This window comes from Grammomys surdaster, unplaced genomic scaffold (assembly GCF_004785775.1).
Source record: "Grammomys surdaster isolate TR1022 unplaced genomic scaffold, NIH_TR_1.0 126063, whole genome shotgun sequence".
In the NCBI taxonomy this organism is placed as follows: domain Eukaryota; kingdom Metazoa; phylum Chordata; class Mammalia; order Rodentia; family Muridae; genus Grammomys; species Grammomys surdaster.
In genome coordinates, this window is record NW_021620873.1 from 4,482,670 (window position 1) to 4,498,120 (window position 15,451).

General features: G+C 38.4%; 1 protein-coding gene across 1 annotated transcript in view; it reads left to right on the plus strand.

Annotated features, from left to right (window-relative positions):
* Nucleotides 1-15,451, plus strand: part of Itfg1 (integrin alpha FG-GAP repeat containing 1) — a 119,214-nt gene that overhangs the window by 63,282 nt on the left and 40,481 nt on the right. Inside the window, exons 9-10 of the mRNA XM_028755517.1 lie at nucleotides 8,964-9,058; nucleotides 13,230-13,402. Coding sequence (XP_028611350.1) covers nucleotides 8,964-9,058; nucleotides 13,230-13,402 — 268 coding nt within the window. The remainder of the gene's footprint in view (nucleotides 1-8,963; nucleotides 9,059-13,229; nucleotides 13,403-15,451) is intronic.

A 15,451-nucleotide genomic window follows, 5' to 3' on the forward strand; every position in this document is an offset into this window, starting at 1 on the left:
AGAGAGAGAGAGAGAGAGAGAGAGAGAGAGAGAGAGAGAGAGAGAGACCCTAAATACATAAATATAATCTGCTCGGTCTGTATAAAGCTACTTGTATGTATGGTATTAAGACTGACCATTTAGTATCAGATAAACAATTGGTGTGCTCTTCCCTGAGGAAGACTCTCTTGCACTCTCCACATTCCTTATTTGTTTGTAGTTCTTTGTGTAGAGCTAAACCTTATTGAGATTTCCCCATCTTGTTCAGATCTTGGTTAATCTATCATGTTTGTATTAGTCAGGCTTCTCTACAGTAACAGAACTTATAGAATATATCTATGTATAGAAAGGAAATTTATTAGAATTACTTATACGCTGCAGTCCAGCTAATGCAACAATGGCTGGCTAGGAGCAGCAAATTCAAGAATCCAGTTCGTGAGGTTGGATATTTTAGGTAGATAGTTAATAGTATGATTCCTTATGACTTATCAACCATCCTTAGTGTTATTTTACCCTCCTCACTCCTCCTTCTATATTTATCTCCCTTCCTCCTCCCTAATTAGAGACACTGGTTTTTCCAACTTTCTTCAGATCACTTGCACCTTGATATTCTTGTCTCCATTGCTCCCCCACCCCCAACATGCTCCTGTTCTACTTTCCGGGCTTCTCTAGTTACTCCTGGTTGTGTACTCACATCTGAAGACTTAGAGCTAGGAGGCTCAGATGAGAGAGAACATGTGCTGCTTGTCTTCCTGGGTCTGAGTTTTCTCAACCAGTGTGATTTCTAGTTCAATCCATTGACCTGACAACACCCTGGAAAAGAGTATGTCTTAAATGATTTTCATGAATTATTTTAAGTAAATGAAAAATGTCCATTAACTTTTGACTTTTAAGAATCAAGCTCAAATTTAGTGTAAAAATGTTTTCAAATGACATCCTAAAGCAAAGTGTTTAATATCATCCATAGAGAAAGAGTAATGTATCAGTATTTGTGGTTGTTTTCATTAAAGTTAACTGACTGACTGAACTAAAAACTATTCAGAATCTCTTAAGTTGGTGAGGATTTCAATAGGAAATAACCCAGAATCAAAAAAAGTATAACTCATACTCTTTATATTTTCATTTTTCTTATTCCTGACTTCTGACCACTGAAAATATTTGATTGGAAACAATACTTATACAGCTTCTCAATATCCTTTTATATCTTTTCACTGACAATTTTGTTTTGATGTGATTTTAGTAAAAACAACCAATTTAAACATGTCTCCCTCTATCGCTGCAAAGAAAGAATAATACTATTATAATGTTTTACTAAAACAAACATTTCATTTTTACATGTGGCCATGTGGCATATGCAGTGCCAAGGTATTGTTAGTCTGCTAATGCTGCAGAACTGTTTGAAACAGATACTACCTCTAATCCATCAGTATTCCCATTCCATGCCACTTGCAGATTGTCGCCTCAGATCTCTCATAACAGACATGATCAGTCCCAGAATTTCTATCTACTTTATAGCAAACAGTTGTACAAGATATCTATGATGATGTCAGAGATGTTGGATGTGGTTCTGATAAATTCTTAGAATGTTTGATGTTGGGAATGGTAATTGTGATGGTTAGCATTAATTGTTGACAAAATCTAGACACATCTAGGATCTAGGTCTCTGAGCTTGCCTATGGAGGAGGGACAACCTATTATTAATTGTAGCAGGGAATCCTGAACTGTATAAATTGGTGAGGCCAACTGAGCACAGGCTTGCATGCCTTCATTCCTCCATGTTCTGAACATGATGCAATGTGAACAGCTTGCTCTAGCTCCTGCTGATGGACATCCCTACTCTGATAGACTGTAACCTGGAACTGTGACCTGAAATGAACTCTTTCTCTCCTGAGTTGCTTTTGTCTAGGTGTTTAATCATAGTAACAGGAAGAGACGCTAAGAGAAATTTATATAAAAACTATAAAATTACTACTTTAGATTCTTGGATTTTCTTATACATACTCAGCATTTACATTGGCTAGATACTTTTAAGGAAAAATTGGAACCCAGTATGGTCTGAAGCGTATATGTATAGGTTTTTATATGATTTAATTCTTAACTTATACATGAGGGTTTTATAAAGCCATACCTCAGACTTAATTACAGTCCCAAAACTACTACATATTTAACCTGTTTAACAATGTCTATAAGTGTAAAAGCAAAATTGCCACTTTGAATATAGAATTTCTATAGAATAATGATATCTTTTACACTGTTGTACATATTAATTTCTAATTTAATAGATAGCTTCAATATTTAGTAATCTAACAGAACGTAATTGTGAATGTGTCACTGTAACTCTGCTCTGATTAGTAGAACAACCCATTTCAGTGCCCTGTGAACTTCACAGTCTCCGCGTTCTTTGATTTCTATAGTACTATAATAGTGACTACAGAAGACACCTTGTCTATTCTTAGATCTGATAGATTCATGCATCTAAGACGATGGTAAAATGTAGTTCTCTCTGGCAAATTATACCTGAAAAGAATCCCCTGATATCAGACAGAGCAATGCAGAAGTCTGTGAATGTCATGAAGGGACTAAATACCCTGTGCTATTTTCAAACAAATCTGGCTGTTTGTTAATACTTCTTTTCTTCAGTCTAAACTCTGCAGTTTTCACTCTGTAGAAATGTCGCATCCAATGATTAGGAAAATCAGAGCTGTATTGTTTCTTGGATGTAGATGAGTACATAAGTCCTCTGTGCTTCACCCACTGGAGCGCTGAACAGAGGATTACATAGGTATGTAAGTTGGATCAATACTGAAAGAGTAGGAAGATGGTGAAAATACCATTTGCTACTTTCCTTTTCCCCTGAGCATTCTGTTCCATTAGCAGCTTTCACAAGGTCATTCCTTGTCCCTATTCCCTTCCATAGTTGTGTGACACATAGAAACAGATGGACATTATATGTATTTAATCTTCTCTGGCCTACCATCACATTACCTCGTAGTTCTAGTAGTCTCAATTGGTAGGAATTTTTTAAGGGTTTTTTTTTTATATATATCAGTAACATGGAAAGGATCTAGAAATTAGGATATGCAAATGTTTACTTTTCTTTCATATTAATAATAACTTTTATATCAAGAATTATTTTTATAAGCATGTTGCTGTAAGCCAGGCAGAGTGGTGAATGCTGTTAACCAATCTACATAGGAGGCTGAGTCAGGAAGATCACTTGAGCCAAGTTCAAGACCAACCTAGACAGCAAATAGTATCCCCATCTCTAGGGATGCAACAGAGTGTTATATATGTGCTTCAAGTGATCTTTCCAAATCTCTCTGAGACAAGAACTATTATTTATACCACTATACAGTTGTGTAATAGAGATTCAGAGGCCAAGAAGCATGCTCAAGAGCTGGGATGAAAATAGCAGAGACAGGAAGTGATGTTTGGTTCTGTATCAGCTCTGTGTGTCACACATGTGCTTCACATACTTCTGTCTTCTTCACCAGTTCCTACAATATGTGACTATCCATCCTCAGTGATGAAGACTGTCTTAGTTAGGGTATTATTGCTTTGAAGCAACACCATGACCACAGCAACTCTTTTTATAATGGAAAACATTCAATAGGGGCTGGCTTACAGTTCAAAGCTTTAGTCTGCTGTTGTCATGGCTGGAAGCATGGGGTAATGCAGGCAGACATGATGCTGGAAAAGGAGCTGAAAGTTCTTCATTCTGGATCCACAGGCAGCAGGAAGAGACATGGCTTGAGATCTCAAAACCTACTCCTTCTGACACACTTCTTCAATAAAGCCACACCTACTGCAACAAGGCCACACCTTCTTATGTGCCTATGGGAGCCATTTTTATTCAAACCACCACAACAACCAACCGTGAACTTCTGCTTATATAAGATTTTAAGGGTTTGAAATCACATGTAATATTTTGATGTTTTCCTTCTATTCTTTACGCCTTTAATGGCTTTACTCTTAGAAACGTTTCCTTTTTAATTCACTTTACATCACAGTCACTGCCCCTCCTCATGCACTCCCTGCCCCTTTGCCCCTTCCCTTCTCCTCTGAGAGGGTAGAGGTCCCCCTGGGTATCCCCAACTCTGGCACATCAAGTCTCTGCAGGGCTAGATGCCTCTTCTCCCACTGAGTCCAGACAAGGCAGCCCAGTTAGGGGAGCATATTCCATAGACAGGAAACAGTTTTAGAGACAGCCCTTGCTCCAGTTGTTGGGGAACCCACATGAAGACTGGGCTGCACATCTGCTACATATGTGCAGGGGGCCTAGGTCCATCTCTGTATGATCTTTGCTTGGTGGTTCAGTTAGAAAAGGTTTTATACTATATGGCCATTTTCCTAAATCAACTATTTCAAAGCCATACACGTGTAGTTCTTAAAGGTATATTTATTTGTTTTTTAGATTCAGGGAGCAGAGAGGGGAGTCAAATAAAATTATAAAATTATAAAATTATAAAATTCACTAAGTGTTGATTTGTCTTGGCATAAGATTGCTGTTTTGAAAGATTTTATTACTTTCTCATCAAAGTACATTCAGCCCATTATTAAGTTTCTACTACATATTGGGGTGGGGGGGCTCCTTAATTTTCCTTTGAATTCAGTCAGTTTTTTAGCTATGGCTTACTGCCAAATTGTTGTTCCTCATTTGGGACCAGGATCTAACTTTATCTGAATATTCTTTCCTAAAAAGTAAGTAAAAAATATACGGAATTTCTTAGCCTTGCTCATCAAATTTGGGGGCCGAGGCATCTCGGTAACCCTGTTTTTCTCCTTTGAGTTAACAGTTTCCATGTGAGCCATCTACTGTTACCTCTCCCATGTGTGAACTAAGTGTCCTGTGTCATGGTCCCTAGCTTTCCCATGGTGCCTGCGGTTGAGTTCTCCTCCTCGTGGGCTTTCGCAGCAAGCCCTCCCCAGCAGCCACCTCTGCAGCCTGTGTCCTCGTCTTCAGGCCCCAGGGTTCCTGATAAGAATGAGAAGTTTAAGTATTCCTTGCTCATGATAGTTGCTTGTCTCACGATTCGCTTACTAGTGCCTCACAGGACCTTTGAGGTCTGTTCCTCTGACTTCATTTTTTTTTCTTTCTGCTCATCACACTTGATGTCAGTTGTGCTGTCCTCCAGTGTTTGTCCTGTCTCTGCCACTGACCTCACTCTCCACTGAACGCACCTCTTTCGATACCATCTTGTTCATAAGTGATTTTCTTCATAGCTGCCAGTTCCTGGTCATGTTTCCTTTGCTTTTGAACTTGTTTCAGGTCACATTTTTGAGTTTTTAACCTGGTAAGTTTAGTGGTAAGTCTTCCAGCAAGATGTTCTTTGTAATTTAATTTTGCTTCATTGAGTAGACTGTTTTCTCTTGTTCTCTGTGTGTTCTGTGCTCTGGGTGTTGACATTGTTACAAAGTGGACATTTCACTATTACAGTCCAGTAATGGTGGTAACTGATTCTCCTCTTTCCAGGGTTTGGTGCTGTGTACAGTGTTTTAACTACGTGTACTGCCTATTTGGTCATGGTCTCAGGTAGCTGCTACGTGCAGTGTTTTAACTACATGTACTATCTATTTGGTCATGGTCTCAGGTAGCTGCTACGTGCAGTGTTTTAACTACGTGTACTGTCTATTTGGTCATGGTCTCAGGTAGCTGCTACGTGCAGTGTTTTAACTACATGTACTATCTATTTGGTAATGGTCTAAGGTAGCTGCTACGTGCAGTGTTTTAAAGACGTGTACTATCTATTTGGTCTGAGGTAGTCTTACAGACGGTGTTCCTGTCATGGGAAATCACTGTTCACTGTTTCTTCCTTTTATATGTATCTAATGTTTTTGTAGAGATTTCCTTGAACATCAAAGGTTAAAACAAAAAATAATGTAAATAAAAACTACCAAATGTCATGGCCTTTCAGGCTGTCACTGTGCTAAGGCATTCTTGAACATTTGTGCTGAGACTAGTGGATTGTGTCTTTTTGAAGTAAGACCTAATGATTTTTTTCAAATTTCATTGGTGTAACTCTCAATGGTTCCCTTCTTGTCCCTTAATTTTTATTAATTTGTCTTTTCTTTCTTTTGGTCACTTGGCTAAGGGTTGCCAGAGAACTGACTATTCTGTTGATTTTCTGTGGGGTTTTATTGTCATTTGTTTGTTTTTCATGAAATTTTGTCCTGGTCTTAATTTCTTTCTATGAACTAATTTGGGGCTTACCATGTTTGTTTTCTGAGACTTTAAAGTATATCATAAAATTAACTGTTCTTAAGACTGCTTTTATTTCTAAAGTAGTCACTTTACACTATAAATAACTCTTAGGAATTTTCATTGTATTCCACCAGGTTTAGTCTCTTGTATTTTCACTGTATTCTATGAATTGTTGATTATTTTTCAATGATTGATTCAGTTGTACGTTGTTTCCTCTTCAGGCGTCTGTAGACATTGGCATGTTTCTCTTGCTGTTGATATGCAGTATCCCATTGTAACTGAAGAGAGTGCAGCCAGTTAGTCCAGTGTTCTTATACTTGTTAAGACTCGTGTTATGCCCTGATATTTTAGAGACAGTTGTATAATTTATATTCTACAATGTTTGAATAGAATGTTCTGTAAGTACCTCTTAAGTCCATTTGGTCTTATATCATTTAATTCTGATATTTCTCCATTTTCTGTCAGAATTGACTTGTCAGCTAGTAAGTGTTGGGCATTTGAGTTTTAAGTATAAAAACGAACCCTCTGGACTGGAGAGATGGCCCTGCAATTAAGGGTACTGAATGCTGTTCCAGAGGTCCTGAGATCAATTCCCAGCAACCACATGGTGGCTCACAACCATCTCTAATGGGATCTGATGTCCTCTTCTGGTGTGTCTGAAGACTCACATATATAAAATAAAAAATTACAAAAAAAAAACCAAACCCCCTTATGGAAATTAGATAAAAAATTTAATGTGATGTATTGTTTCAAGTATTGCTATGCCATTTACACAAATAGATTAAAATAAAACTGTACTGAGTTACTCATTGTTACATTATCTGGACTTGGAACAAACTTAGTGTTAGTATATCAGGTAAGAACAGAGCATATTAATATATTTCCCATACAATTTAACAGGATGCTAGGGATGAGCCAGATACAAATTTAACAATATCAAACTCTCTCAAAGATAGAGTTAATTGGGGCTATAGAAATGGCTCAGCAGTTTAGAGTGTGTTTTCCTTTTACAGGGGACCTGTGTTCAGTTCCCAGCACCTACATCAGCCCATTCATAATGCCTGTCACTTTAGCTCCAAGGTGATCTGACACCTTCTTCTGACCTCCATGAGTACCTGCACTTACATGAACATAGGAACATACCACACAGAGATACACATACACATAAATTTATTTATCTATTTATTCTTCTCTCATATATCACATCCCGACCACAGTTCCTCTCCCTCCTCTCCTCCGTTTCCACTCTTGCATCTCCCCTCACCCCCAAATCCACTCTTCCTCCATTTCCCTTCGGAAGAGAGCAGGCCTCCCAGAGATTTCATCCAAACATGCATAACAAGTTACAATAAAACTAGGCACATATCAAGCATACACATGATTTTTAAACATTTTAAAATATAGACATAGTAGATTACGTTTTCAAGGTAGCCAAACTGTATAGAGTATGCTGCAAAGCACATGCTGTATGCATTTATATAAGGATACTCAGGAAACTGCCCCAGTGGCCACCCCTGTAGAAGAGAACAGAGTCAAGCAGGAAGGAGGTACCTTCTGATGCTTAGTACTGGAACTTAATACTGGAAGTGATCTGGAAAACATACTTTATATTAAGGTCAAACTCCATTGGCTAAATCTTTATCCCATGAAGCCTAATTTCTTTTCCTGTCGACATGAATTATTGAGGTGTTATAAACTTATGTTAGTCATATACCTCTCTCCATATATCTCTGTACAGTGAGGAGTATATCTGTATTGATAATCCTTTGATTTCCATCCATCTGTAAATACTACATTGGGCCCAAGTGAAATGACAGAGTAAATCATAGCAAGTCAGTCAGTGGTTAAAAGAGCTCAAAAGATGCCCAGAGTTTAAGGGTTAAATTATTGTCTCATCACAAAACACTTAGCCCTAGGCTCGCAGGCTTTCTAACTCTTAGACAGTGGGGTCCTCATATATGAGCGGCATCAGAAGAGGTGATCTTAGGGCCATTGATATGTATCTGTCTCAGAAGGTATGTACAGAATAATAGCACTCTTGCAAAAACTCCAGTCAGATGTGAAGAACCTCTGTCAGACAGCCTGATGTAACCTATAAAGTTCCAGTCAAACTGCAATGACTGTGTACCCTTCATTTGTGTCCTTCTTAGTGAAAATATGTGAGTGTTTTGAGAAGCCAAAATACAGAAAACTCTGAAACTCATGAGGTGAAGTTTATGCTGAATAAAGCACACTTAAAACTACTTATAAGTCCTCCATATTTAAAATTGACTATATAATAATGTGTTACTATGTGCGTACATGTGTTTGTTCTCTCTCAACAGAGTTAATTATATAATATAATCAAGAACTACCTCTAAAATTTTTTGGCTATTTGAGGCTGGCCTTGTAGCTCAGGGGTAGAAGCACTTGTCCAATATGTACAAGCACCAGAGTTCAGTCTCCAAAATGAAATAGCAGTAATAAATACTAATAATTCTAAGTAAGTTCTAAAATGATTTTTAAATCAGGCTTAATTTCAATAATTATATATAACAACATGTAACCACAAAGAAGTTTGCAATTTAAAAGAAGACTCAGAAATAAAGCAAGATACAGTCTAAGTAATAAGTGACCAAGACCTGCGTGGTGTTGTACATGACTCACTTTCACTGTACTGCCATGCGTCAAGTTGTTGGTGTTACCCAGATGGATGGATTCATTTAACAAGCAGGGACTTAACTGTCACACATGAACACCTGATTCTGCACTGTCAATGGACTCTCGATGTTTCTCTTTGAAGATGGAGATGGACACGTGGATCACTTGCTGCCAGGCTGTGAAGATCAGGACTGTCAGAAAAGTGCCATCTATTTAATGAGATCTGGAACGGGGCAGGTATGTCTGCTTTGGAGATGCTAGGAATGATGTTATACACTTGAAAAAATCTTGAAAGTTAAAAAATATGTTTAAGGAAGCAGAACAGAGTGAAATTTAAAATTATAGTAATTCTATATATAACTATATAGTAAAATACATTTAAATCTTTTCTTCTACTGAGGTAGAAAATGCCACTGTATTGATTTTTGGCAAAGAGAACTATTCCAGATCCCATAGCTAAATAGAATGTAGCATTTTAGATGCACTATAGAAAGCACACTGTATGTAATAAAACGTATGTGGAAGATACTCCACTCCCAAAGCTAAGTCTGCTCTTATTTATGTGGGCAGACCAAATTAGTTCTCATGCTGACTTTTTTGCCTGGTGCTTAATAATTTAGAACCATTGAGAGTCATGGTGGAGGATTAATATGGAAAAGTAGGTCATGACACTGAGTTCATCAGCTTCATTGTCTTGTGGGGGGGAGTTAATAAATGATAGGATATCATGCTGACCTTTATAGGCCTTAGGAGCCTTATGATTCACTTAATAAAACAAATCTTTATATATTTAGCATTTTAAAAATAATTGAATTATCATAAGTTTTATTATATTTGTATAGTTGTATATTTCTGAATCAGCTAAAACGTTAGGTCAAGAAGCTTCCCATCATTGGTTCATAAGTATAAAATTTTATCTATAATTCAACTTGTTAAGTGACAGACCAAAATGGGAACACTTGAAAGTTACATAGTTTCCTGTCTCTCAGAAGACCAGTGTATTATTCTTTGATGAGTGTCACAGAGGCCACATTGAGTGAAAAAAAAATTGCTGTTAAAATATAGTTATATGGATTTACCCCTCATTCATAGACTGCTTACTGCTTCAGAACATTTTTTTTTTTTCACTTTTGGCTTATTTTAGGATTTTGTTGTTTGGTTTTATGGGTTTGGTTTTTTCATTTGGTTTGGTTTGGTTTGGGTTGAGTTTTTTTTTTTTTTTCAGTTTTGGCTTATTTTAGGATTTTGTTGTTTGGTTTTATGGGTTTGGGTTTTTGTTTGTTTGTTTGTTTTGTTTTTGTTTGGAGTTTCCATTTTTGAAAAAGGGTCTCTGTATCTCTCTGGCTGTCCTGGGACTCACTATGTAGACCAGGCTGGCCTTGAACTCATGGAGATCCACCACCTCTGCCTCTTGAGCACGAGAATTTAAAGGCATGCAATACTACACTGGACATTGCTTCAGAATACTGTGCCAACTTAGCATTTTGTGAAATTTCCAGTATTTTTGCAAAGTGTAACAGTAGCAGTTTTGTTTTGTTTTCTTTTTTTTTTTTTTTCAAAATCAAGTGAAATTATTTAAGTGTTAGTTTAGGGTCTTTTGTTTGTCCTTCCCCCCCCCCCCCCCCGACAGAGTTTCTCTGTGTAGCCTTGGCTATCCTGGAACTTGCCCTGTAGAACAGGCTTCCCTCAAAGGCAGAGATCTACCTGCCCCTGCCTCCCAAGTATTGGGATTAAAGGCATGCACTACCACTGCCCAGTTTAAATGTTTATTTTTTAAAATTCACAAAATATAAAGTTATACTTTTTCCTTAAGTGAGTTTATTCACTGTTTTATCATTAAGGGACCCCTCGCCCCTGCAATGGTAAATTAAACTTTCTTAGGAAAACTTAGAAAATTTTAGAGATATTCTTTTTTTTTTTCTAGACCTTTTCTAAGGAAATCATTTTTAATATACTTTAGTTTGCAGCAATCAAGATTAATCAATTGCTTGTGAGGGAAAAACTGCATGTGTAGGCATGTTTGGCTACTTGCCAATTGAAGTAAGTACACCTGCTTCCACTTAAGGCCTGTCCAGGATCAGTGCTAACATAAGGATGCTTTTGTGCTGTTGCTTTTTAAAGAAAAAATTAGTTTATTTGGCCTTAAGGTTCCATTGAGAAGGATAAAAAGAATCCATCATGGTGGAGAGGCAAGGCAACACATGGCAAGCATGACGCAGGAACAGGAAGCTGGGAGCTCAGGAAACAGAAAGTAAACCGAAAGTAGCATGAAGTTTCTTTGTTTTTTGATATTTGTTTTTCATTTTTTATTGGTTATTTTATTTATTTACTTTACAAATGTTATTCCCCCTTCCCAGTTTCCCCTCCACAAGCCCCCGTCTCCTCCCCAACCCCTCCTCTATGAGGGTGCGCCCACCCACCCACTCACTCCTGCCTCAGTGGCCTAGCGTTCCCCTATCCTGGGGCATCAATCCTCTACAGAACCAAGGGGCTCCCCTCCCAGTGATACCTGTTAAGGCAGTCCTCTGCTAAGTATGCAGCTGGAGCCATGGGTCCCACCATGTGGGGGGGGGGGGGGTTTGGAGGGGCAGGGATCTGGTTGGTTGATATTGTTGTTCTTCCTATGGGGTTACAAACCCCTTCAGCTCTTACAGTCCTTTCCCTAACGTCTCCACTGGGCTCCCCGAGGTCAGTCTGATGTTTGGCTATGTACATCCACTTCTGTATTGGCCAGGCTCTGGCAGAGCCTCTCAGGGGGACAGCTATACCAGGCAATCACTTCTTGGCATCAGCAATAGTGTCTGGATTTGGTGTCTCCAGATGGGATGGATCCCTAGGTGGGGCAGTTTCTGGATGGCCTTTCCTTCAGTCTCTGCATTTCCTTTTGACAGGAGGAATTCTGAATTAATATTTTTAAGGTGGGTGGCCCCATCCCTCAATTGGAGGCCATGTCTACCACTGGATATGGTCTCTACAGGCTCTAGCTCCCCTTTGTTGGGTATTTCGACTGGTGTCCTCCCTGTTGGGTCCTGGGAACCTTTTGGATCCCTAGCATCTGGGACTTTCTAGTGGCTACCACCAGTTCCCGCTTCCCCACCGCTATACACCTACTTTTAAATTCCTGACCCTTTGTACTTTTCTACTATTTCCTCCCATATCTGAACTGGACCCCCTTTTCCCTCCCCCTCCTCTCTCCCTCCTAGATCCTTCTCTCCCTCTACTTCCCAGAGATTATTTTCTTTCCCCTCTAAGTAGGACTGTAGCATCCACACTTTATTGTAATCTCCTTTTTTCTTGGGTTTCATATGGTCTGTGAGTTGTATCATGGGTATTCTGAGCTTCTTTTTGGCTAATATCCACTTGTCAGTGAGTACATACCATGTCTGTTCTTTTGTGACTAGGTTACCTCACTCAGGATGATATTTTCTAGTTCCATCCATTTGCCTTCATTTTATGAAGTCATCATTTTTAATAGCTGAGTAGTACTCCATTGTGTAAATGTACATTTTCTGTATCCATTCCTCTGTTGAAGAACATCTGGGTTGTTTCCAGCTTCTGGCTATTATAAATAAGGCTGCTATGAACATAGTGGAGCATGTGTCCTTGTTATATGTTGGAGCATCTTCTGGGTATATGCTCAGGAGTGGTATAGCTGGATCCGCAAGTAGAACTATTTCCAATTTTCTGAGAAACTGTCAGACTGATTTCCAGAGTGGTTGTATCAGCTTGCAATCCCACTAGCAATGGAGGAGTGTCCCTCTTTCTCCACATCCTCGCCAGCATCTGCTATCACCTGGGCTTTTGATCTTAGCCATTCTGACTAGTGTGAAGTGGAATCTCAGGGTTGTTTTGATTTGCATTTCACTGATGATGTGAAAGGATGTTGAATATTTCTTTAGATGCTTCTCAGCCATTTGAGATTCCTCAGTTGAGAATTCTGTTTAGCTCTGTACCCCATTTTTAATTGGGTTGTTTGAGTCTCTGGAGTCTAAGTTCTGTTCAAGCAAAGATGTTGATGACAAAGCCTACTGAAGACTGGTCCTCCCAGTGCCTGACACATACATCAGAGTAAATGATAATACCTCACTTTGTGAAAATGAAGGAAATGTGGCTGTCGTCAGCATTTTGAGTGGATCATTCCTTTTGCAAATGATGACTGGTTTTCTTTCTTTTTCTTTTCTTTCTTTTTTTTTTTTTTTTTTTTTTTTTGGTTTTTCGAGACAGGGTTTCTCTGTATAGCCCTGGCTGTCCTGGAACTCACTGTGTAGACCAGGCTGGCCTCAAACTCAGAAATCCGCCTGCCTCTGCCTCCCAAGTGCTGGGATTAAAGGCATATGCCACCACTGCCAGGCGGATGACTGGTTTTCTAAAGTGATTATGAATAATCTGTTTTTTTCTTTATCCTTAGTGGGTTCCTGTGCTTCAGGATTTTGTCAATAAGGGTACACTCTGGGGCTTTGTGCCATTTGTACATGAAGAACAACCAACCGCAATACCAATTCCACTCACACTTCACATTGGAGACTACAACATGGACGGCTACCCAGATGCTCTGGCCATATTGAAGAATACATCTGGAAGGTAGGGGAGTAAGCTGTATGACAGTTGCTTGCAAAATGTCTTTTCACAGCTACTTGTGACTTACAGTACTTAATCTGGTACAGTCTCTCCCAGGAGAAGTCAGTGGGGTCAGCTTATGGTTTCTTGTGTGATCCGTGAACTCATTCCATGGCTTAGAAAACATTGTTTTTTATAGATTCATTTTCTGTAGAGAAAAAAATGAACATTCACTATAAAATAAAGTTATTTTTCATTCATCAAAAGTTGATCTTTAAAAGGTCACTTTTTTTCTAAAGATGAATGACAGTACATTTTGAGGCTAAAGGTTGGTGGTTAAGTTCTCGTCCTAGAGTTGAGGTTCAGCCCAGCACTCTGTGTGACCTGGGACAGATCACCTAAACTCACAAAGTATGAAGAGAGTAATAAGTCTACCTCTGCATGAGTGAGGTACAGCAGGTGAACGAGCCATGTAGAGAGATGCTTTGCACAGATTGGTGCTTTTCTAAGTCAATTTCTCCTTGGGATTACTTGCTTTCTAAAAGCATCAGAATTCCCAACATGATTATTAATATCATTTATGTATATATGAGGAACGTAAGTATATTCATAACATAACCAGTGATTTTAACACCGTGGCAACTTTTTTTAAAAAAATTCTGAAGATATGCTAAAATTCATAATTAGCTCAGTGTCACAAGACTCCACAAATGTTGCTACCCTTAAGTTTCTCTTGTTTTGTTCATCTTACGCCCAGTTGTGTCCCTTGAGAGGTCATCTTTCCTATTCTACTTACCCATAATATGTTTTGAACATAATTTAATTGTTTACTTGGAAACACCATGAATGAGTACCTCTAAAATAGTTTTAGAAAATTAGAGTATCTGAACTTAAATTCACTTAAGAACTCTAATTTTATGTGTTTGTCCAAATAAACAGACAAATGAACCGTGAGTAATCACTCTTTCTCACAATACTGTCAGAGTAGTCTGGATTGTGTAACAAGACCTATCCTTTTAAAAGAGAAAAACAACAAATACAAAGTCTTATAAAGATAAAGATACATAAAATTGCTTTATTATGGGCATAAGCTGTATTCACAAAAATAATATTCCTTAAATTTATTTAAGCCTGATTTCTCATCCTTAGAAGAGCATCCAAATAATTTTTATTTTTCCTTTAAAAGTTCTTTGTCAATTTTTTTTTTATTTTCAAATATTTAACCTGTATTCTTTAACTTTGGGGTTGTAATGATGGTATCTACAGCTGTCAGGAAACTCACACTGAATTTACAAGAAGAAATACTAATTTCCAAAGCAGTCATAGGAATTGATTTTGTTTTGTTTTGTCTTGTTTTTATGTGTAGTCCAGGCATTGTGGTGCACACTATAAACCCAAAAGGCTGAGTAAGTAGACTGAGTTTAAAGTTAATGGGGCTATATATATAGGGAGACCCTGTCTCTAAAAACAAACAAAGGAAAAGTTAGATCGTTTACAGACACAACTACTAGGAGTTTAGATCCTCACCTGTTCTTTAGCACAGAGGAGACTTGGCAGGTAAAAGTTACCGTTCCTCGGTGCCAGTCGAAGGGCTTGTTGAGAAGCATCCTAGTTCCGAGTCAAAAAGTCTTGGACATACAGAATAAGGGAAAACATGGTGTGCATTTGAATCATATCCTACATGCATTTACCTTTGTTTAAAAGTTGTTTATAACTTCCATGATCTAAAGCTTTGCAGTGTTGTCAGCATCAGTGCTGGGTGGCATGTTGAAATTTCAAGGATTTCCACGGAGCACAGAGTTTCTTTTTCCTATAAATTGGATAGGGAACAACAGAAGTAGATGAGTTTTCAGAAAAGATATTTTGAGACCATGATTCAGTTTGTTTTGTGCTTTTTACTGGTTTTGTCTTAAGAACAAGGTTGGCCAGGAGGTAGTGGTACCCATCTTTAATCCTAGCTCTTGGGTGACAGAGGCAAGCAGATTTCTCTGAGTTTGAGACTAGCCTGCTCTGAAGGGGGTGGGGGTGGGGGTGGGGGTGGAGGAGGGTAGTGAAGTTGACCAGAACCGCCGA